The following is a 25,999-nucleotide window of genomic DNA, read 5'->3' as shown; positions in this document are numbered from 1 at the left end:
CTATAGTGTTACTGAGTGACTGACAGAAAAGCTTTACCTAATCTTAAAAAAAAAAAAAAATTTTTTTTTCTTAGGCTCCAATAATTTCCTGCTAACAAAGGAAATCTAACCTTTTTAATATAATGAAAACTAAATTGCTAACATTTATACATTCTTTCTTGGAAAAGAAAGTACATTTTTCTCTAATGCGATGTATTTTAAGGAAAAGCATTGGATTAAAGAAACTTACATGAATGAAAATGCTGAATTTGGTTCTAATTACCAATAGATTACTCCTGGCATGATGTTTGGTAGAATATATTAGGTTTACAAAGCATTCTCAAAGCCAGAATAGCATTATCTCACTTTATACTATTACTACACTGTTTAATAACAATAAAATTTTCCATAGATATGTCAGAATATAGATTTGTTCCAATATTTGTTAAAATGCCATGATTCTTAAATTCTAAGAAGAAAAAGCTATTGTTTTTAAAATGTTATTTTGATGCAAGGTGAAAAATCATAAGACCAAAAATTTTTCAAATGGCCTCATCATCATGACACCTAATAAGTGGAAGCAAATTTAATGAACAAGTAATGTGGAAACATTATTAAAGTACCCAAACCTGTCAAGACAAGCACATACAAAAGCCTTGCATTATCTATTCACTATCAGTCTCATATATAGAATCACAATCTCAGTATTCAAAGGTTCTCAAAAAGCCAATTGGTCAATCCCATCTACTACTTGAATTCCTGGTACAAAAGAAGGTGGCAGAGTAAAGTAGTCAACAACAAAGTACAGGCTCTCTGGAGCCAGATTTTCTAGTTTGAATCCCAGCTTTTCCACCTGCTAGCCATATAACCTCAGACAAATTAGTTAAACTCTCTGTGCCTTAACGTCCTTTTCTTGTAAAACGGGAGTGGTAACAACAGCAGTACAGAATCTAACTCGTAGGCTATTATGAGAATTAAATGAATTAATAAAAATTAAACACTTAAAAGAGTACCTGTTACTTAGTAAGTGTTCATTAAATGGTGGTGGTGCTGCCTATTACAATATCTGTGACAAGTGGCCTCTCTGCCTCTCCTTAAACACCTCCACTGAGAGAGCACCTCCCAAAGCAGTGCATTCCACACTGGAGAGTTGTTCTAAAATTATTCTTTGCAGGAATATGAAATCTACTATTTCAACCTATAGCTCTACCCCACAGAAACATTCACAACAGCAGCTCCTTCGATACACAATTATACTACCCTTGTATCTTCTCTTTCTCTAGGAAAATATCCTTGTTTCTTTCATTCCTTCCCCATAAGACATGGTTAGGCCATTCTGATCATTATCCCCTGAGTGCGTTCCAATTTGTTTCTTTTTCCTTCTTAAAGAGCAATACCCTGAATAGAATGTAGTCAATATAGTCTGAAGAACAACAACAAACCACTATCACTGCCTTAAAAACACCACGATTTAAGGATAGGATGCCATGGGACAACATCTCACAGATGAGAATATCTTATAACTTTTTGGTAGTGGAACAGTAAGAAGAGCTTTCAGGTAGGCAGGCAGGCCTGGTAGTGAATTCCCCATCTGATGCAGCAACATTCTAGCAAGGTTCAGCCATTGGCTGATTCATGTGCCTACCAACTCCATGCAGTTACTTTCATTTGGCAGTTTACTAGTACTCACCCTATTATAGGATAAAAAAAAAAGATACCCAAGTAAAATAACACTACCAGGCTAGATAGAATTGGATAAGACAATTTCAACCTTGAAACCAAGGAAGTTGGAAGTGGCAAGTTTCTTGACTGCTATGCATAGTCTCAAATGATTCCACAAAGCTCTTCTTAAGATGTAACTACTTACTCTAGAGTCAAGTCTATTATCCTATCATGCTCTCTTTTGCAGGTTTTCTTTTCTTCCCCATTAGAGATACCAGTGCACTTACCAAAAAAAAAAAAAAACTATATATTTTTTTATAATCAGCAAAGCAGTTAGTATGCTTTAAATGAACTGAAGACCATGACGGGTGCTTAAATTATACACATATCACAGGAATCCAGGGTATCAGGATAGATCATCAGGAACCCACTGTGCATACGGATCACTCAAATGAGGAACAACGAAAAGCACTTTGAGATAGTGGACAAGCCTCAGACATTAGAATTAAAAATTTTAAGCCAAGGAAATAAAGCGAAAAACCTCTCTACCCTCTACTAAAGACACAGAAATAGCCTTGAAAATAGGAGAATCAAGGTACTAGGCCCTGTTGTAAGACACTAACTCAGAGTTGGCAGGAATGAGGAATGCTTGTAGTATGACACAAGTAATCTCTTGAAGTGTCCTTAAACCCAGCTTCTTGGAAACCTGTCCCTAGTTCCTTACGACAGAAACTGAAGGGGAGAGGGCAGGGAGCTATAATCATTCAAGGTAGTTGGGATCCCCTAGGAAAAACGGTAGTAAATTAAGTCCCCAGAAACAAATACCATTATGATAATTACCTAAGTCTTGGTTGTCTGTAAAAAATTGATGAGGCTGGGATCACATAAAAAGAAATATTTTGGAGTATGCTCTTCAGAATCATAACTCCACCTCACAAATTTTAACATTAAAACCTACCAGGGCCCAACCAAGGTTTGTGAAATCCTTGTGTTCCTTCTTGGATGCTGCTGTATTAACAGTGAAGTCCTTCACAGGCAGGCTTGCCTAGGGAACAGGGACTAGAGAGCAGATTATCCTATGTGTTATTCACACTGAGCCCTCAGGGCCATCCTGTGAGCTCAACAGTCTCCTCTCTTCACTGGGATCTTGCCCATTAAGGTTCCCAATTTTGAGGATTTCACTGCATGAGCCTTCAAATTTCCCACTACTATCTTTTTTTTTTTTATGTCAAATACATATGATGGGCTTAACGAGTAACTCTTTTTAATCCAAAAGACTGTAAATAACATCTCTAGCTCTTTGATTTAAGTTCTAGAACAAGCACATAGAGGCTAAAAAGGAGTCCTCAGAGGCTTTGTTGCTTTTAAAACAACTATCTATCCATCTATCAATCAGTGTTTATGTGTCTGGGAAAGGGAAAACAAGGCACAAAAATGTCACCAATTTAACACAAAGCACCAAGTAAGAAGTCTAATTCTGCCACCAGGTGTTCCCAATGTCTGGAAGCTCTGCAGTTTCCCACCTGAAGGCAACACACAGACTTTGACTGATGGTTCAGTTACAATCATATAATAAAGCCCAGGCTTTCTCTCAGGTGGTGGTGGTGTGGGGAGGGTGGTGGTGGGAAGGGACGAGGTTGTGAGTTTTTATTTTTCTGTCTTAACTTCCAAATACCCAAATATTCAGATTCATTCCTCACTCTATGCATGTTATTCCTGTTGGATCCAAAAGAACAAAGGGCAAAAGGAGAGTCAAACTCTTAATTTACTATCAATTACAGAAAGCAAAATAAATAAACTATAATCAAATTCACTTAGAAAATACATCCATGTGACAACAAAAAAAAAAATCAGCAAGGTATCTTTAGTAGAAATTTGACAGGTGCAAAAGAAATTAATACAACTGCAGGCCAAATATTAACCCTGAATTTAAGAGCAAAAATTTTCTCAATTTTGTTAATGGATAAGTTTAGATTAATTTTGGCTAATTCAGTGGTTATGCAAAAAAATATACTAACTTACCATTGGGATTCCCCCAAAAGTTCCTAAATAAAAATAATTGTCACATAAATGTTCTTATTCTTCATCCTGTTAGTAGGTAAATGAATCTCTTCTACTGCACCACCATAATCTATCTCTGCTGGAATATGGGCACATTTCCTCCCAGAAATTTGGCTAACTTGAGAATATTGTATTCAAGGTACTCTCAGCACTTGCAGTGGAAACAAATCAGAGTTAAATTATAATGAAAGTAAAAGTTTACAAAATAATTTCCAATCATTTTATTAAATAAGGTTTCCCATTTCCTAGGGTGCTGCTAATGAAATATAAAGAAGATAAATGAAATGCATAAATATTCATTTCTAATTTCTACCTGATTGTAAAATTTTATTAGCAAAGGTTTATAATTTATACTTTGGATTTGAGAATATGGTTTACACAGAGATGTATTATTGAACTCAATTTGCATTGCCTAGAAAAATAATGCCTAAGGTCATGGGAAAGTAGTAACACCAAAATAATACTTAAAAGGTTAATATTGTAAAGAATAAATATGTCATCACATTGAAAGTTGTTATCACAAAAGGAATAATAGCTCAAAGTTGTTCTTTAAAAAGGTTACATTTCTCTTGGAAAGCAAGGAAAACTTTTTACTGCTGAAGACAATCAAACAGTGAAATAATTTGCATATCAAGGTAATTAAGGCACATTCATTAGAGGTGTTCAAGAAAGATTAGATACGTTCCTGGAAGGGTCGTTCCTGCTTGATGCAGGTGGTTTGACTCAATAATCAGAGAGAACCTTTTCTGGGAATGAATGGTACAAGCAGAATTCATTATGTTAAAGTTGCCTTTATGGGATGCAGCCCCCTCCAAATCAAAGAAAGAAGGTGGATTTCAAGGAGTGCAAACACAATACGCTGCCTATCTCAGGCATGGCCATTTTATTCACACTGATCTAGAAGAACCTTAAGATTCACATCTCAGTTAATCAAGAAAAGTTCAAATTAGTCATATAAATGACTGCATGCCATATAATATATACATTACTTTCTCCAACATGTTGCTTAGAAGCATTGCAAAAATGTACAGATTTCATTATTCCATTTATCATATTTCATTACATTGATGTACCCAGAAGCCAAACGAGAAGGAATTCTGTACAGAGAAAGCATACATGAATCAGAATCACCTATAAACTGAAACACGCTTCTGGAGTTCTACTTCAATCAGAAAATTATTGCTGTCCCGACATCAGCTTCAACTGATCAACATAGACCAATTTTGACAAGAAGCTTACTAAAAAAAAAAACTCTATTCAAATACCATTTGAATTACTCAAGAAAAAAGAAAAACAGAGTGAATTGGGCCTGTCAGATCAGGTTGTTCATGCTAGACCAAATCATACCTAATTTTCTGTTAGTAATAATATCTCATTATAAATAATTATTAACAAGTGACTTTTCCTAAGTGTCTAGAAATACTATAAAGGAGTAAGTATTTGCATATGGATAGTAGACAGGGGAAGTCAAACCACAGGAACAGCTTACTAGCAGCATATAAGTGAAAGAAATGAAAACAAAATATTTATGAGACATAGAGGTATCATATAAAACTGAAGCAAATTAGGGGATCATTGGCTGAACCCCAGAAAAGATCATTCTAATGAACATGCAGGAATGTTGTAAAATGTAAGTGAATGTCTGAGTGATAGAGTTCCTTGAGAGTTTTGCGTTACAGTCAGTGCTCTGCAAACCCCGGTCACTGGATCTTATACAACCTGAAAGATTAAACTAAAAATAAACATGGCATATCACTTTTCCTTGAATACATTCTGTATATACAATTTTATTACACTGAAAAAAAAAAGATACTAAGGTCTGATTTTTCTGGAACTGTCAAAATACAAAAGAAATGTAAAAAGTTTTTGCAAAGATTTAGCCAAGTGCTGGATTTTGACATTTTGGCGGGCGCTCAATATGCAGCCCACGTAATCACATGTTAATGACTGGAGCGTGTTAATCAGCATGCATACCTGATGCCTTCTTGCCCAGGGGAGAAAAAAGCCAACCATTCCAGAGCATGTTAATGTTTCTACTTTTGATAAAAATTTTGATAACATGCTAGGTAAGAAGGAAAACTTTTCCAAAAAGTATCTCTGGAAAGATAATATTATATCATTAAAAATAATGATAAAAGCATTTGAATTTCCATAGCTTGCCAGTAATACTTTTATTTAACTTCAATAATCTAGCTTTGGGAAACTTTAAAAAAAATACATGTTTACTTAAATAACAGAAATGAAACAATGCACATAACCATGTATGAAAATATAAAGATGATCAATGTGTGAACACTAGACACAAGAATCTTGCCAGGTTCCATGCAGTAAAACCTTACTTTGTTGTTGTTCAAATTGTAAATAAATTTCTTTCATTAAATTTCTGAGAGTCTTGGTTATCTAGTGCTGCTATAACATAAATACCACAAATGGATGGCTTTAACAAACAGAAATTTAGTTTCTCACAGTTTAGGAGACTAGAAGTCCAAATTCAGGGTGCTGGGTCTAGGAGAAGGCTTTTTCTCTGTCAGCCTTGGAAGACGGTTCTTGCCTCTTTGGGTGAACTTCATGTGGTTTGGCATCTCTCTCGCCCCATCTCTGCTTTGCTAGCTTGTTTAATCTCTTTTATATCTCAAAAGAGATGAACTCAAGATATACTGTACACTAATCCTGCCTCATTAACATAACAATACAACCCATTCCCAAAAGAGATGATAACCACAGGCACAGAAGTTAGGATTTACAACACATATTTTGGGGAGACATAATTTAATCCATAACATTTTACCCTTTGGCCCCCCAAAATTCATGTGGCAAGTGCCCATCACATTATCGCAAAAGTCTTAAATCAACTCCAAGTCCAAAATCTCTTCTTCTGAATCATCTAAATCAAATGTGGGTGAAACTTTAGGTGTATTACATCCTAGGGAAAAATTCTTCTTCAACTGTGAACCTGTGAAATCTAGAATAGAAGTTATATATCTCCAAAGTGCAATGGTAGAACAGGCAGAAGGTAGACATTTCCATTACAAATAGGAGAAACTGGAGGGAAAGAAGGGATAATAGGCACCAAGCAAGTCCAAAACCCAGCGGAACAAATTACATTAGCTCTCAAAGTTTGAACATAATCCTCTGTTCTTTGAGGCCATCTGGGCAATGACCCTGCCCTCTAGACTGTGGGTGCTGGTCATGCCCTCTGGATTCTGGGTGGAGGTCCCTCGTCCCTGGGCTTCAGCTCTGCTTTCCAGGCCTACTGGGATGGCAACTCTGCTCTCTTGGCTTTGGGCAGCCCCATTCTCTGAGTCTATCTGATTGGTTCCCCCTTCAGCCCCAGTAGGCCCCTCCATTCTTCTGCCCTTGCTCATGGCAGCCCCACACCCTCAGCTTCGGACAGCGGCTCCATCCCCCAGGCACACCTTAACGGCAGTCCCACACTCTGGAACCAAGTTGGTGAAGACTGAACTCTGTGAAATCTAGGGGACTGTGGCTCCACCCTTTCAGATCCAGGAGACCATAGCCCCACCCTTTGAAAGAGAGAAGGCCCTGCTTCCCATGCTCCTTCCAACAGTTCTGCTGATTTCCAAGCTGCTCCAGGGATGGCCCTTTTCTTTTCTCTTCTCTTCTCTTCTGTTTTCTATTGTTGGAGGACAACAGATGTAGCCCCTTTGGCCTGTTTCCTGCCTGTAGAATTCCAAGGGGCAGTTTTCTTTCCTTTCATTCTTTCTCTGTCCTCTTCAGTCTAAACTGATGGGTTTTCTGCTGTGGTAGCTGATTAGATTCGTCAGTCACAAGCTTAATCTCTTCAACAAAACACTGTGTAGTCACGTCCTTGGTGTAATTCCAGGACACGTGTCCTTAGTGAGTACAACAGAATTTTCTAAATCTTTTAAATTTTGTTTTCATTTTGCACAGTTCATTTTTAAGTCCATCTCTTTCCTCTCACATTTTACTATAAGTTGCAAGTAAAACCATGTAGCCTCTTTAAGATTTTGCTTAGAAATCTCCTCAGCCAAATATTCAAGTTCATCACTTACAAGTTCTACTTTCCACCAAACATTTGAATGTGATTCAAATAAGTTCTTTGCCACTGCATAAAAAGCATCACCCCTCCTCCTTTGTCCAATCACATGTTCGTTATTTTGTTTTGAAGCCTCACCAGAAGCACATTTAATGTCCACATTTCTATCTACATTTTGTTACTGGAGCCATAGGTATTCTCTGAGACACATACAGATTTTCTTTATAGCTCTCCTCACTTCCTTCTGAGTCCTCGCCAGAATTGCATTTGACATCCATAATTCTACCAATAGTCTCTTCAAGGCAATCTAGGCTTTTACTATGGTTGTTGCCTCTGCCGTGAAGTCAATTCTGACTCATAGCAACCCTACAGGACATAGCAGAACTGCCCCATAGGGTTTCCAAGGCTGTAATCTTTACAGAAGCAGAATGCCACACCTTTCTCCCATGGAGCAGCTGGTAGAGTCAAACCACTGACCTTTTGGTTAGCAGCCAAGCGCTTTTACCACTGCACCACCACTATTAGGCACCTTAAAACTCTTTCAGCCTCCACCCATTACCCAATTCCAAAAACTGCTTCCACTTTTTAGCTATCTGTTAGAGTAGTACCCCACTATTCCGGTACCAAATTCTTAGTTATTTAGCGCTGCTATAACATAAATGGAGCCCTGGCAGCGCAGTGGTCAAGTATTTGGCTATTAACCAAAAGGTCAGCAGTTTGAATCCACCAGCTGCTCCTTGCAAACCCAATGGGGCAGTTCTACTCTGTCCTATAGGGTCGCTATGAGTCACAATCGACTTGATGGCAACAAGTTTGGGGGTTTTTTTTGGTATAACATAAACACCACAAGTAGATGGTTTTAACAAATAAAAATTTATTTTCTCACAGTTTAGGAGACTAGAAATCCAAATACAGGGTGCTGGCACTAGGAGAAGGCTTTCTTTCTCTGTAGGCTCCTTGTCTCTTTGAGCTTCTGCTCCTGGGTGATCTTCACGTGGCTTGGCATCTCTCTTCCCCCATCTCTATTTGCTAGCTTGTTTAATCTCTTTTATATCTCGAAAGAGATTAACTCAAGATACACACTACACTAACCCTGCCTCATTAACATAACAAAGACAACTCATTCCCAAATGGAATTATAACCACAGGCATAGAGGTTAACATTTACAAGACATATTTTGGGGGGACATAATTCAATCCATAACACTAAGATATTTTAAAAGAGACAGTGCCATGTGCCAGTATAGTTTTAAATTTATAGGAAATGAGAACTTCTCCACAGTGCTTCCTGAAGAATGTCACTGAATGACTCAGGGGCAAGGGTAGACATTTTCACTCCAACTTGTTATGAGAAGCCTAGGTTTCAGCTGAAGTCCCTGGGTGGCATAAATGGTTAAGCACTCAACAACTAGCCAAAAGGCTGGAGGCTGGCACCCACCTGGAGGTACCTCTGAAGACAGCCTGGCGACCTGCTTTTGAAAGATCACGGCTTTGAAAACCCAATGGAACAGTTCTACTCTACACATATGGGGTTGCTGTGATTTGGAATCAACTCTACAGCAACCAACAACAACAACAAGGTTTCAATTTTACTCAAATTGAATTAATTTCCAAAATTCTAAAATGAGAAGAGTAGTAAATAAAGTTCTCAGTAAGTCCAAACCCTGCTAATTTATTGATTCTTTTCCAGTGCTTCATAGACCAGTCAGATATCACAAAAAATGCACATAAACCTTGCCTTAGATGTTAAGACTATAAACTAGTTAGTACCAGGTGAACCAGTGGGTTTCACTGTATTTTCTAAAGTACAATCCCAGTAAAAGTGAGGGAATAAATTTCATTTGGATGCTGCCTACAATCTTAAATGACTAAATCTTACCAAAAAAAGAAAACTGGCATCAATTCAAGCTTTTAAAATATTTTGAAAGGTAACAAGATTAGAAATCTTCTAAAAGTCTGCCATGGCATAAAGCATGGCTGAGGATTAAATCCTCATTCAAAATTCCTGGACTATGTTATCATGTAGTGACAACAGCTCCATTCCCAGAAATGATACAAAGTCCACACCAGAAATTTTATGACTCCAAGTAAACTACATAAAATACTCCAGAGTTGATCAGCAACTTCACTGGACTGAAAGCAAAAGAGGCAGTGAGGAGAAATTGTTTGTAAGCAAAAAGTATTGTTCCTGACAGTTATTAATAAAATATCTCAACATGCCTATTATTATTTCCTTTCAATTACTACAAAAGGATATTATTGACATCTTTTATTTATAGTGGAAAATTATTTTTAAATTTTTCTAGAAGATAAACTGACCCTGGGAAATTTAAGGAGGTTTTTCTAAAATAAAAAGTTCAGATATTCTTGGGCTGAAGGTTTATTATAATTATTTCTATTCAATTAGACTTGTTCTTAAAAGCCAGATGCATATAATCCCAATTTTGCCTTATATATACGTGTGTGTGTGTGTGTGTGTGTGTGTGTGTGTACGCACACGCACCCCTACATACATGCTTAAATATATATATATGTGTGCGTAAGCATGCACGTAGGGACACACGTGCACATCTGTGTGCAAGGTCCCACTTACAATCTTGCTGCCATGTTTTGGATCTTTTAAGAAATGCCATTGGTACCTTGTCCATATCCCCATGGCCTACCCCAAAAGTCACCTGCAAACAGTTTGCTTTACAGCAAAAAGTCTTCTGTCCCTTTCCCTGAGACTTTTCTTTGGTGAGGAGTATGCCTCTCCCTTCCCCCACCCCCAACCTCACCCTGCCTTTGGCAACCTTATTCCTTATTCATTCTTGACTAACTCCTTGCTCATGTGTACATCACTTAAAACATTCTCCCCACCGTCTAGAGTATGAGACTCCATAGTCATCTGTCTGCCTGCCTCCCCTACTTGGTTCCTAACCACTCTCCCTCAGCCAATCTACTCCCATCACTCTGGCCTGCTTTCTGTTCCTCAAACACACCAAACAAAACACTTTCATTCTTAACTATACACTCTGGCTGGGGTGTCTCTCCCCAGGTCTTTGCAGAGTTGGCTCCTTTTTGTTTTTCAAATCTTAGTTTAAACATCACCTCTTCAAAAATACCTTCCCTGGTCTGTTTAAATTAGTCCTTCCCAATCATTCTCTATATTTTCTTATTTATTTATCATTGTCTGAAATTTTCTCTCATTTGAGATTTCTTTATTGTGTACCAACACTAGTAGAATCTAAGCTCCATGATTGGAGGGATTCTATCTGTCTTATTCACACAGTAGTCCCAGTGCCTGGAACATAGTAAGCACTATATATTCAAGTAACTGGTGATGGTTATATTACCTCCCTAAATTATGCTCCAAAGCAAAAACCTGGGGGGAGAGCCTCAAAATAACATGCACATCTCAACATTCATTTGATGCAACAAATAGTTATAAATAATTTGTACCCTAAAACTGTATATAATTTGCAGACAAATTCCTTAACAATATATAGACTCACATAGTCTTTCTCCAGTTGCAACTTTTAGCACATAACCATTACACATGATATCAAATGCAGGTCACTAAACATCACCATAAAAATGTTCTCCCATGCTTATTAACATTAAAAAGAGTGATACACTGTATACTTTTTCCGTGAAAAAATTACGTGAACTTATTCTTGCTTAACAAGTTAGTCCTGATGGGAACAAAAACACATTTCAGTGCACAGTGTCACTGTTCCTCTACAAAAAAAGGTGCTGGTACACTGGTGCCATGATGAAAATAGTACTGGCTGCACATAGAGAACAAGGACAGTGAATCCTTATTTACACTAACTTTTCAACCTTCAAATGGCTCTCATCAATTAACACAGTGTACTAAATTTAAAACTGAACATTCTGGGGTCCCTTATATAAATAAGTAACTGCAACTAAAGTCGGAGTCTAAAATTTTTATCTGAAATTGGTTCTTGAATCCCTATATTTAAAATTTCTACTCTCTTTCTTTGTTTATGCCATTACGAATTTATTTCCTTGTTTGAAACTATGTGGTTTCATCTTTTGTTGGACTGCCATCTCAGAATAATCAAAATCTTAACATTCATAGCTTTTTTTTCTAATCAGGAAGTAGTGATTAGCAGAATTTCTTTGCTGTGTCTTTACCCTCGATTATTGAAAAGTTCCTCTGTAGCCTTAATATTTCAAAGTAAAACCCTTCCTGAAAGCAGGAGATAAGAAATTTTTAGTGCCTTTTCCTAACTGTCTTTGAGGGAGGGCCATCACAAAAAGTCACTAACAATGGAAATTGAATAGGTGTTTATAGGGTTTTTCTTGTTATTTTAGAATTTCTTTTAAATTTTATTTCTCCACAACTATCTTATGGGATTCAGTTACAGTAAGTAAAGGATATGACCCATTGACAATAACTACAGACTTCATTTCAATTCATTACTTTAGTCATACACCCCCCATCCCAACACATACACATATACACAAAAAATACTATATGTAGGTTTGCAGTGCGGCCCAGAAACCTAAAAGTCTTCTATTGTTTTTCTTTCCTGTAAAGAAAAATTGGTTGGTGATATGATACTTACAATAAATCATTACAGGTTTGATGGTACAGTTGTTACACATTACTGAATCTATCGAATGAGAAGGGAACACAAAGGGAATTTCCAAATGCAGCTGCTATTTCCCATTTGTTAAATCCTTTTATTACACCATATAAGTACACAGCTGGGAAATACTATAGAGTGGGAGTTAAAACAAAATATTTTGGCTTATAGACATTCAGAATACACAAAGACTCCAGTGGAAAGCAATGTTTGAAATCAAAAGGGAGTGAAAGTTTGAAAACATTTCTAAAAACTATGATTTATTTTATAGTAATATATAATAAATTTGTAACTTTAAGTTATTTTATACTACCATAAACTCCAATCAATGTGAATTTGGTAAGAAAATGATTAAATACCTATTTTTATGACAAAATTGTAGACCACATAAATTTGAGAATAACACCAAGGCAAGTTGGCACTTGCCAAGATACAAACAAAATTTTACCAAGAGAAATAAGTAAAGTGTTCTCTAAAGAAGTAAAATTTGAACAGTATCATTGCTGTCTCCCCGTATTTTCCAGTCTGGTTATTTTTATTTACCCATTATTATATTTAGCACCAAAGCCAAAATATATCTTGAGTCCGTCCCTTTTCTCTATCCACTCTGCCTCCACACTCATCCACGCCATTATCATCTCTCAACTGGACTTCAGAAATAGGCTCCCAACAAGACTTCCTGTTTTCATTCTTGTCTCCTACCCGTCCGGTCACTATACCAGAGTCAGAATTATCTGTCTGAAATATTGTTAAACCTTTCAATCACTCTCCATTGCACTTCGAATCTAAACTCTGTAATGTTATCTACGAGGTCCTGTTTGATATGTTGTTTTTGTTGTGTGCCATTGAGTCAATTCCTACTCACAGCAACCCTATAGCACAGAGTAGAACTGCCCCAGAGGGTTTCCAAGGCTGTAATCTTTACAGCAGCAGAGTGCCAGGTCTTTTCTCTTGTGAAGCTACTGATGGGTTCGACCACCAACCTTTCACTGAGCAGCCTAGTGATTGACCACTGAGCAACCAGGGCCCCTTCCTGTTTGATAAAGCCCCTACCAATCTCTCTAACTATAACTCACATTACCTTCCATCCTTATTACCACTTTAGCCACAAATATCATCTTTCATTTCCTTAAACATAGTTATGTATTTCTCGCCTTAAAGACTTCACACATTCTATTCCTTCTGCCATTTTACTATTCTTACCATTCCTAATTAACCATCCATTCTCAATTAGGTTTACCCATTATGTTCTCAGATAGTACCCTGTTCTTTTTCTTCGTAGCTGTTATCACAATTTGAATTCTATATTTATTTGTGTGTATATTTATTTAGTTTCAGCTCCCTCTCCTAGACTATAAGCTCCATGAAGGCATGAACATGTTTGTTTGTTTACCACACAGCCAGTACCTTGTAGAAGACTTTGCTACTAAAAGGTGTTCAACAATATTTGTTGAAATCAAAATGAAACATAGCCTCAACAACAAAAAATAAAATAAATTATGAAATAAGAAAATGAAACATGGCCCCATTATCTTGCCAATAAATAAATGGCAGTAACTGGATATCTATTTTACTTGTGCTATCTTATAGGTATAAGATGAACAACTTAAGTTCCATCACAAAAACAGAGCACTGGTCTGGGGTTATTGTATCTTCTGCCTTCCCCCACACAAGAAAAATAAATTTTCTAGTGAATCTGTCTAATTTTGTAATGTTGATCTCTTTCTAACCTAAAATTAGTTCTAGAAAAGTCTTATTTTTCTTCCAATTCCGTACTTCTCAGTTACTGCTCCAGAGAACTGGTTGTGTCCACAAAATCAACTGAAAAGAAAAATGCCTGCCTCTATAAATTATTAAATCAAGTCTTTGAATTGTCTCTAAGCCATTAAGTATAGAAGAAGAATTTAAATATATGTGACTAATAGTAAAGATATTTTAAAATATTACCTTGTTTTTAATTTAAGGAATAAAACTTTTCCTTATTGCCCACTTAAAATATTTTTCATTAACTTAACCAAAGGCTAAAAAATGCAAAGCAGGGTTTAAATTTCTAATCTAATAAAATATATTAAGGTTTCAGTCAATTCTAGATCCTAAAAAAAAAAAAGAATATTTTGCTTTAAACCAGATAATTCATGTCACTTATTATGGTTTCTGTTTTGATGCTTAGATAGAAGATTTAGCGCAGGGAGGCAGGCTAATACGCCACGCGTATTTGATGGTGTTCCTGCCTTTAGGGCGAACTCCTGCAGTGTGACTGAAGGATACTCAGGAGCTGCGCACACTTTTTTGAAATTGATATATATGTACGCAAGTGAGAAAAGCTTTATTATAAATCAAGTATGACCATTAAAAATGATAAATACCTGCATTTCCTCACTGAAGATGTATTCACCATGACTTCATCCACATAGACACATTTGCTTAATATGATTTTTCTATATTAATACACAGCCACACTTTATTTGATCATACTTATTCTATGATATTACCAAGTTCACTAGCTTGAGTTCAGAGTTTTGACAAGTTGACCTAATAATGTAACCTAAATCACAAGCAATTCTCCACTTTTCCCAGGTACCAGTACATTAATCATATGTACATGGTGTTTGTTTCATGACCTGAAAAGAAATAACCTTAATGCTATGTATTGTGAACTCTCCCTTAAGTTAAACACCAGTCAGTAATGAGACCACACTAACTGACACAACTTAATGACAGTGGCCAGATTTTAAAAGCTCACCATTCTTTGCTGAGACGACAGAACGGTGTCCCAGTCAGCATCTTGTTGAATGGTAGTGACAAGTGTTGGTAGCTCCTCAGAGTGAGGTTTGTTGTGCATTATGGGGTGCAGAGGCAGATGGGAGGCCACATGTTGATCACTGCCCTCTTCCTTTTCCCTTGAGGTCAAATCCTGGGTCATTGCTTCCTCTCCATCAGCTGCACAGGCAAATGGAGAGGTGGCTTGCTTAGAAGACATTCTTCTGTAGAAGAAGAAAAACAGCATGGATTAAAATGGACTGTCAACAACAAAAGAGTAAACTGTCCCTTGCATTTGACTAATTCAGGACAAAAGAAAAGTTCTCTAACTTTAGAGATGTTTATGATCTACTCTAAACCAATAAAAAGGACAGCTTATCTGTCCCCACCTTTCTTTCTTAACTCAGTAAACCTCTTCCCAGTAATTGTTGCATTTTTTCCTCTCCTACCAACCCACAAATGAAATTTTTATATAATAGGTTTTCATAATGTATAATGTGTTTGTAAGTGTGTGTCTGTGTGTGTGTTTCCTTCGAGTCTCCCCACTAGATTATAAGCTTCTTGACAATAATTAGGAAGATAGTTTGTTGGCAATAAAAAAATTAATGAATATACTAGCAAATGAGTCAGCTTGGAGGATGTTCTGAAAATAAAAATATCCAAATTTCTCTTATAGTCTATACAGGAACAAAATTCCACTGAAAATGAAAGAACTCTGTGTAGGAAAATATAATCAGCAGAATAAATAATCCATAGTGGAAAAAAAAAAAAAAATAGTGGAAGTACCTAGTAAATCTGGTCCTGACTTCCTTTTTTTTACACCTTGTATTCTGAGTGTTAGGCCTAATAGTACTTAGTGCCAATCTGATCCTTTTCTAGAGACTTTTAAGAAAAGTCAGCTGCTGAAAATGTTTAAATGACATATTGAGTGGCTGATAATGTTAGTCTTAAGACAATTTGTACAAATTAAATTGAGTATCTGAAATAACTACACTTCTTTTTTATATTAAAAATAACATAAAATTCAAAGCATTTACTATATAAATAACATATGTACTATGCGTAATATTTTAAAATCTCCAAAAACAATTAGTGAACACTAATTTACGTATCCACATATAAAAATCAGTTACACTCAGCATGACAAGGTCTTCATTTTCTACTTTCCTATAAAATCATAAAATCATGCCTTTTAAATGGAATTTCAAAACTTATAGAAAGAATATCAATTTATCAGGATGATTTTCTTAGTAATATGGTTAGAAATAAAACCACTAAAAGAACTGTATACCTCAAAAGAAGAGGCAACTGATTATTTTTTTTAAACTTTAGTTCGTTTTGGTTTATAGCATCTTTAGCTCTAAAACTGCTGTGTAATGAAAGGAACAAAATATCTACCTTAATTGCTCTTTAACATTAATTGATTTCATACCATTTTTTAAAAAATGCACAAATCAGTTAACATAGGAAACCACATGAGCATTTTTCAAATTAGCAAATCATTAACTTGCTAGTACTGTTTCTACAGACAAATAAATACTGATTAAAGGGTCTAGAAATCTGAGATTAACAGTTAAATTTACAAATCTGTCACATGCTTTCATGAATATTGCAGTGAAGGAAATATCAAGTGCAAAGAAAAATAATTAAGTTAATTCCAATTTAAACAGTAGTTTTTATGTAGCAGCCCGTGTTTCACATAGGATTTAACAGCTAATGCTAAATTTCTCACAATTAATGAGGGGGCTCAGATTTAGTATCCTACAGTGAAAAAAATTAATGTAAGATCAGTTAATCTAATTATGCACAGTTCTAAATAAAAGTATTACAGGCTTTTGAAGTGCTTTAAAACATATTAAAATGCTAATACCTATTTATAATAATCATTCTACAAATAATGAAAATTTCATCTATTAGACTTGATATTAGAAATAAAATAGGGAAAAGAGAGTACAGAGGAATGCTTATTTTTTTTTAAGAAAAATAAATTAATTGTTCTAAAGAGTATGGTATCAAAGAATTAGATAAATACATTCTTGACCAATTTCTATCAATACCAAAAAATGGATAAATGTATGCGTGTACGCTTGTGGAAAATGATACCAAAGAATGTTTCCTGGTACACAGAATCACTCTAGAGCTTACTTTATTGGTCCTAAAGGTACTACAGTAAGACTAGGCAAATTATAACTGAAAAAGAACTGCTCTACAAATTTATCAAGAGCTTGTCATAAACAGAAACCCTGGGGGCATAGTGCTTAAGAGCTACGGCTGCTAACCAAAGGGTGGGCGGTTCGAATCTGCCAGGCGCTCCTTGGAAACTCTATGGGGCAGTTCTACTCTATCCTATAGGGTCGCTATGAGTCGGAAACGACTCGACGGCACTGGGTTTTTTTTTGGTTTGTCATAAACAACAAGAATGTTTTCATAGTTCAGATAATGACAGTCCCAATAACGTAATCATTTTATTAAAAACAGAGGCATGAATTTACTGCTGCTTTTTTTAACAGTTAAATACAATTGAAAGTCATAATCCAAAACGTTGACTTTAGCTCCCCAACAGACATCCTCTTATTATAGTGAATTGGCTCCTTCCAATAGCAACATATATGATTGTTTCATTGGTATAAATTAATCATGACACAAAACCCAAAATGCAAACAGTCTCTTAAGAATAATTTCAAGGATAAACTGCACCACTGGACAATCGCGCACAATCCTAATTAAACACAAGCGTGTGGCTGTAAAAATAGACTAAATCTGTCCAAAGCTATGAGTTGAGTTTAAAGGCTGGTTTGTTAGAGTGTTTTCTTAAGGAAGGCTGGGCCCTCAGTCTTAATCAGCCAATAAATTATTTCCTGCAATTACATTAAATAGAAAATTATCTTCAAATGGGGAGTGTTAATTGAAAATCAAAATTCAGAGGGAAGTTTAGAAATTACACGCTGAATACAATTAGTGAGGGAAGACTTCACCTCCAGTTCATCAACAGTCTTTTGGTGATTCCTCCAGTGACCATTCAGGAAAGCTACCTATTTATAATATCACACAGTTTGTCTTTTGTTTTGCACCTACAAATACAAATGCGTATTAAGGTTGTCAATAAAAGAAAAGCTGCCCCCCCAAAATCAATATCAAATCTGACTGTTCATCCTTAGCTCATAACATCATTAGAGGGCAAGGAGACAAAGAAGGTAGGACAACTGATTAACATCCAAGGGAGACATGCATACTCAACTTCGAAATTCCTCTCTTCAGCAAAGGAATCAATATATTTTTGTTCCAAGAATACATTTCCCATATCATATTTAATTTCTTGGATTAACTTTTATATAGTTCTCAAAAACATTGTTAGCAGAGAAAAGGGCAGTTTTTGTTCTTTTAGCAAGGTATCACTCCATTGAGGGTACTTCCTTTTTGATAAAAATCATTGAGCTTGTTTCGGGTTTGTTTTTTCCATTAGTTTTGCTGTTCTTTGTTGTTTTGGTGGTGGTGGTTTTGTTCTTTCAAAGGGAAAATGTGCACAAATTATTTTTAATGCACACTTTATTAAATAAGCCTAGATTTTTCATTATTAGATTAGATTTACTGCTAATTTTTGCACAGTTTCCTTATGGAAGAATCCATACATTTACTGATTATAGCCATATTTCACTTCTTTACTTTAGTTTTCCCTTTTGGAACATTTTACTAGACTAACTAAACTGTATTCTAGAAGCCACAGAGACATGCGACTTTTGGCAAGGCCTTTTATACTATTAGCCACCGCACCATAGCTACTCTCCTTTACAAACTCATAAATCAAATATACACTTATTTTAATGTTTTAAGATGTCATGTGGAATGGCTCTTATTTTTAATGCTAATTTCAGTAGTTTTCCACTAGAAAAATTTTCACCCTCTGTGTATTTGAATAGTACCTTACTTTAGCTGCTACCATAAACAACTAATATGCAAAACAAAGAATGAAAAATCCAAGTGAAAATGGTCATTTTTTATGTGACTTTACTTTGTTTTATTTTTGAACTATTATAACTTAAAAATCATTCAAATGAATTGTTTTTTTTTTTTTAATTTGTATTAAAAAAAATATCTCCCTAGTTATACCCCCTGAAAACAGGGGCTTATAATGGAAGTGCTGACACAACCCTAACTAAAGCAGCGCAAATGTTGCCGCTATAATACACAAAATCAAGTTCTATTATTCTAAACTATCCTCGCTCATGGGATTTTTCTTTACTGTGCTCCCAGCCAAACTGCTGAAGCATGAAAAATTTAAATGCAATCAAATGCGCCCAATTCTACTTTACTAGAACAAGTGTCTACAGTGGTACAATCTTAAAAGGAGATGCAACAGATTTGTTTGGTGTTTTTTTTAACTGTTTATTTATAATACACTGCATTGGAGATAAAATAAAAGAGGAAATTACACTCACATGGTACCAGTGTATTGACTACACAGAGTACATTATAATCAGAGAGAAAAACTACATTGTCAACTTATCACATTGGTTAAACAAGCTGGTTTTCTGGGGCATAGCTATTATCAAGTAAAACCTCCAAAGAGAATTACATATCTTTGGGACACATAAAATAAATTCCCATCATGTGTTCCCTGAGTTTGAAATGTCTCTGCCCAGCAGATCAAGCGAATTTCCAGGATGCCAGGTCACTGGAAAGAACTTCAGGGCTTAGGACTTCTGGGAATGAGACCGTTACAGATAAAGCCTCTAGTAATTGACAATGTTCTCTAGGAACTCAGTGGGAGTGCCTCTAGAAAGGTGATAATTATTTTACTCCAAAACCTTAGTAGAAAATCTGATCATTTAGGCCATCACAAGCCTATTCAGACAGTAAATTTACTTTCTTTCTGTTCTTTAACAGGAAATCAAAATTACCTGGTCCAAGAGTTTATAAAATGATTAAAATACTGGATATCTACATGTGAAGTCCTCTATCTCAGAAAACCATATTTTCTATAACTTTATTTAAACTTCTCTGATTTGATTTTGTGATTTTTTTTTAATGTTATTTATATGTGTTTAAAAGTTAGGATTATTTTTAAACAGCTTTCTCGTAAGGGATAGCCACTCAAAATTACATTTTTTGTTGTTTTGTTTTACTATTGCTTGGAAAGAATCCACCTCCCAAAACTACCATTTGGGACTTACATAACTATCCAAAGGAGCCACTGAATTTATTGGGACAATATTTTTAACCCGATTTTTTTAAATATTTTCATTACTTTTAAGATTATTATCAAATGGAATTCACTTTTTAGGTGTGTTACATTTATTCAAAAGAAGCCCTGTTTTTAACATAAAGCAACATTTAAATAGTTGGTTTACTTAAAGAAAAAATAAGAAGTTCAGGCCAACATTCACATTTATTTTTGCAGCTCAGCCCCAGGCTACCGAGGTACACTTATTTCAGTCAGATAATTCACTGTTAATTTAATGCTGCAATGATCTGATACTAAGAAATAAACAACTAATTTTCCAAAAATATAACACAGTGCCTCTCATTTTAAGGAACACGAGTAACAGATACTTTCAGCTGCCAAAATGCACAATACCCAGGAACCCCTCCAAAGCATGCCAGTCCACCCAGCCTAGGGCAAAGAATGATTAAAAAACCCTCTTCCTGTACCTCTAATTCCCATATTTAAGGATCCTAGAGTGGAGGAAGAGGGGGTCAGTGCAGAGGACAGGGCAGCCCTGATTCCAGACATTAAAATGAATACATTCTTTTTTAAAACTTTCCCTGCTCATTGAAGTAAAGCCTAGGGGTTGTTATTGATTCTTTGTATTGTTTTATCCAGCTCCCCTATCTCCCCTCTTCCATTCCACCCCCAACTTCCCTGGGCTTTTGCCAGGTTTTTCTCTCATATCTGTTTAATAACAACAAGCATTTGAGAAATTTCAGTGGAAAAGAAGGCAACTGCTTTCTGAGCTAACTTGGAAAGTTACAAACCTATCTTCTGAAATTTGTAGCAGCTCTTTCAGAACACATATGGTAACATATAGAGGCAACACCTATGAAAAGGAAACTCACTGATTCCAGTTAGCTGTCAAATCTATAGAGATGAGTCAAACGAAACACATGTGAACCTGCTGAAGTATGTGTAAGAAGGCGCTTAAATTAATGGGTTTTGGCGCTAAGTTTTATAATTTTTCACACTGATAGTTTTCCAAAGCACCAAAATTGCCTCCAAAGGACTTCTGAGGTTTCTATAAAACAGGTACTACCTGGAAAAGATTCTTCTCAAGTCATCAAAGTTTGTGTTTCTAGAGTTTATATTTAGCTGACAATATTGCTGTCACTTTATATAGCTTAAGACTGTTCTTTGGACGAGAGCTCATATGTCTTGGAATGCTTTGACTCATGAATTGTTTCTCCTGATAATGTTACATCACGTAACCACCTCTGTCTAATTGGTTAGTATCTGCTGAAAGGGGCAGGCAACCAGACTAACAACTGGCCTGCCTGCCTGACTGCCTATGGAAAACCTATAATTATTACATGTGTCCCTGAGTATCCAGTTTCTTCCTGAGATCAAAACAACTTGACTTCATGTAACCTCTTTCTTTTTTTTTTTTTGCTTGATAGAAATAATATTGACTTTCCTCAAAGTTTATCTACCAGTAACTTGTTGGGATTTTTGCTTTGGAAAGCCAGGCCCAGGGTATATAAATAAAATCAGTCACTTAACAATAAGAGCAAAACCAAACAATGACTACTATAAATACACACAAACTTAGAGGATTTTAATCATGCACAACGACTTCATAGCTCAACTGAAAGCCTCTATATGGCTTGGGTGAAAGAAAGCTGTCTAAAACAATAGCAGAATGAATTTATTTACATATGTTCACTTTGAATCTCCTCTTCACATGAAATGAGAACCATAATTTTTAAACTGAATAAAGGACATGTTTTTGTCAGCTTGAAACTGGATTTACTAATAGAGAAGCCCAATTACAGGGTATCTCATCCAATTATTAATAAAAATCATAGACCCAGAACAATGACTTCTCAGAGAAAAAGGGTAGAAAGCTATCGCTGTACAGTTTCTCATTCTTACCTCTACTTCCACTCTTTGTTTAATATTATCAGAAAAATGAAAATTCATAGTATGTGGATTGTTCAAAATATGAATGCTCCCACATGGTGACACTGAACAAAATTATGTAAAGACGTTAATCTCTGAGGTTCTTCTTTAGGTAAATAAAGTAATCCAGCAATTCCTCTTTCATATAATGAAATAAGGTATAAATTTCAGGTTCCTATCCAAGAGGAAGAGAAGGGGGGAGGGGAGGAAAAGAGGGAGGAGGGAAGAAGAAAGGACAAGCGGTGGGGAGAAGGGAAGAAACAACTATGGCTTTGCAGTTCATTTTCAGTTTGTCTACTTAATGAAAACCTCATTGTACAACCCTGAAAACCATTTCCAGCAGGCAAGTATTTCTGATTCAGCAGAGGTTACACAAGCATCAAAGCAGTTAAATATAGGTGCCAAGCCGCATTGCCAGGAGCTCTTAGTACTGTGAGTTAGTGTTACCTGACAGCTTAGTGAATATAAAATTACTTGTTTCTCCAATTGAAGACAATCAAATTGTCACCTTCCATTGTAATAATGCACAACTAGTGATCAGCAAAGTGCAAACATAATTACCACAAGGAAAACAAAAAATCAAATCTAAATTTCTCTACAGAGTAAACACATTTATCTGGCTTCCCCCAAAAAGGGAGTATATTTTAAAACTTAATGCTATGATGCAATCTTCTTGTTATTTAACAATAAGATTTATTAGTCTTACATTAAATAAAATGAAATACAACAAGAATGACCAATTTATAAAAAGTTAATACAAATACCAGTAAAGGCATTACAACTTTCCAGACATAGTATAAGGCCTACAAATTATATCAGTGCCATTTGGACCAATAAAGTTGGTGTATGTCAGCAGCACGTCCATTATGAAAAACCACACTTTAAGAGATTTCTTTCTAGCCTAGAAACCTATCTTCAGGTTGAAAAGGACAGATAGGATTCAACCTCAAAAGCTTTTGTCTTAAATTTTCCTTAAAAGAAAAAAATGTTATGCTTTACTTTTGCCTTCTAAAGTGGGCTGGCCATTTCTGGAGTTGAAAATTCACCTCACAAAATTGATTTAGTATCTCTATCCAACTTTAGAAAACAACCAAGGATAGGGTGCATGTCCACAACTATTACTGAGACATGCACCATCTGGAATTCTTGTCAAAATTTGGTGGCCATATTGGCCTACTATCAAAGTGATCTCAGCAGCCCAAAGCTGGGCTAGTATTAAAGCACTGAAATTTTGGCACAGTTCTCCTATACCCTGAAGATTCTCAAGATACAAATAACACAAATACCATTAATATAGATGGTGTTCCAACTGTGTTTTAACAGCTCTCTTAGAAAAGAGATTTTATCCCTATCAAACTCATAATTTAAAACATTCAGAGCTACATTATTCTTATCAATATGCTAAAAAACTACTTCTCCTATTCTCAAAATACTCCCAACATAAAAAAAAAAAATTGCCATCGATTCCGACTCACAACAACCCTATAGGACAGAGTAGAACTGCCCCATAGAGTTTCCAAGCAGCGCCTGGTGGGTTCAAACTGCCGACCTTTTGGTTAGCAGCTGTAGCTCTTAACCACTATGCACCAGGGTTTCCTACTCCCAACATAGAGAGAGGTTTTCTTCTTCTACCAATAATACATCCCTTTTATCAGAAAAGTATGCCGTATTTATAGCTTATACCTGGTATTCCATTTTTGCCTGATACCTCTGCTCCAAATACTATCATCTTTTAACCCTCTGACACAAAATTGAGCCAATTAGGGGTGGGGGGGAACTATACTAGGGTGAAAGTGGAATGAAGTAGGCACCATCAATAGCATGGATTCCCTGTGCTTGAATCTTAGTGGACAAATGCAGACATTTACAATCTAATATATCATTCCCTAAAATGACACTTTAACCTTTATAAATCTGAGATGGACAATCCTAGATGTAATTCCTATTATTCCATTTTATTAGAGAACAGTAGGAAAATGGTGAGGTGAAGACAATGGGTGGACTTTGTGGCTAAATTAGAAGTAGAATAAGGATGACAGAATCAGGGGAAAGAGACAACCTAATCATTAGTTAGAGGGCACTGGTGTGTCAGTGGTAGAATTCTTGCTTTCAGTGCAAGAGATCAGGGTTCGATGTCCAGCCAACGCATTTCATGCTTAGTTACTCGACTGTCAGTGGAGGCTTGAGTGTTGCTATGATGCTGAATAGGTTTCAGCAGAGCTTCCAGACTAAGATGGACTAGAATGAAAGGGCTGGTTATCCACTTCGGAAATATCAGTCAATGAAAACCCTATAGATCCACAACCGATAATGGGGATAATGCAGGACCAGGCAGAATTTCCTTCTGTTGTGCATAGAGTCATGATGAGTTGAGGGCCAACTCAATAGCAGCTAGCAACGACAATCATTATTTGCAATTTTTATTGTAATTTAAGATAAATTTCACATTATTAAGAGAAGCTTTTGGATCTGAAAAACAAGATTATTTTGAGAAAGCATATTTTTCTTTGACTTTACCAAATTTCAGGTAATGTAATAAACTTTCTTTCCAAGAGGCCCAGCTTATACGCCTAACACAACAGAAACCTCCCAGTATTTCTACTGGATATGAAAAGGGATGCAATCAGCATTTTCTGAACTTCAGTAGTGGGTAATTTAATCCGTTGCTAAAATTATACATCTACAGAGAATTCTTTACAATATAGTAATAATAAAATATATCAGTAAGAGGAAAAAAAGGAAATTTGTTGTCAGAGAATGTCTTTGAGACCCTGGGAGATAAAGCTTGCATGGGTATGATTATTTTTTCTATGAAAGCTTATCCTATATGTTTCATGAGGACAGGGACCATGTCTGTCTTGTTCATTATTGGATCCCCAGTGCCCAGCACGATGCATGGTACATAGTACCAAAAAAAAAAGAAAGAAAGCCAGACCCGTTGCCATCCAGTCAATTCTGACTCACAGAGACTGTACAGGACAGAGTAGAACTGCCCCACTGGGTTTCCAAGGAGTGCCTGGTGGATTCGAACTGCTGACCTTCTGGTTAGCTGCCATAGCTCTTAATCACTACGCCACCAGGGCTTCCTGATACATAGCAGATAATCAATAATATTAGAAAAATAGAGGTAGAGAGAGAGGGAGGGATGAGCAAATAGTTTTTTTTTAATTCAACTGAATAATCACAGAAAATACCACTCACATATTAATACAGTTAACCTACAAATTATTCTTTACATTATACTTTTTTAATCAAATATCTCAGTACTTAATGTCAAAATCATATAATTATTATAGCTATATCTCCAGCCCTGAGTTCTCTTTCATCTCCCTGAGATAAAAAAAAAGCCCCCAAATGACCACTAGACATTTAATATTAAGATGTGCACCATTATTCAGCAAACTTAAAATTGGATTCATCGTTATTTTCCTTAAAACCCCTCCGAATTCATTCACATCCAGAAGAGCATTATTCTCACAATCACACATGCTCAAAACATGAACACTATATCCATCTCCTCTTCTTTGATCCTTGTTCCTCATTGCCATCCTACCGTTAAGCCCTACGAACCCTTCCCTCATAATGTTTCTCATGCTCATACCCCTCTTACCATACTCGTAATCATCTTAGTACAGAGTTTTATTTACCTCAACAGGCTCTAAACTGGTTTTCCTAATTTCAGTATGTCTTACTCTGAACTAATCTTACTCCCACTCCTTCATCGAGCCACTCTCCTGATCAAGAGACATCAGTGATGTTCTAAGCAATGGCAGAATAAAGTCCAAACTCCTGATCCTGGTATTTAAGGTCCTC

At 36.0% G+C, this 25,999-nt stretch overlaps 1 protein-coding gene across 5 annotated transcripts in view; it reads right to left on the bottom strand.

The window, feature by feature from the left end:
* SOX6 (SRY-box transcription factor 6) overlaps window positions 1–25,999 on the bottom strand; it is a 647,578-nt gene that overhangs the window by 346,925 nt on the left and 274,654 nt on the right. For all 5 annotated transcript variants that reach the window (XM_064288384.1, XM_064288383.1, XM_064288385.1 and 2 more), the window contains exon 3: window positions 15,059–15,299. In XM_064288384.1, the coding sequence (XP_064144454.1) occupies window positions 15,059–15,295 (237 nt within the window). In that variant the 5' untranslated portion in view covers window positions 15,296–15,299. The remainder of the gene's footprint in view (window positions 1–15,058; window positions 15,300–25,999) is intronic.

Source organism: Loxodonta africana, chromosome 7 (genome assembly GCF_030014295.1).
Source record: "Loxodonta africana isolate mLoxAfr1 chromosome 7, mLoxAfr1.hap2, whole genome shotgun sequence".
In the NCBI taxonomy this organism is placed as follows: domain Eukaryota; kingdom Metazoa; phylum Chordata; class Mammalia; order Proboscidea; family Elephantidae; genus Loxodonta; species Loxodonta africana.
Note: the sequence above shows the minus strand (reverse complement) of the source record. Positions and strands in the feature narration are given on the sequence as shown.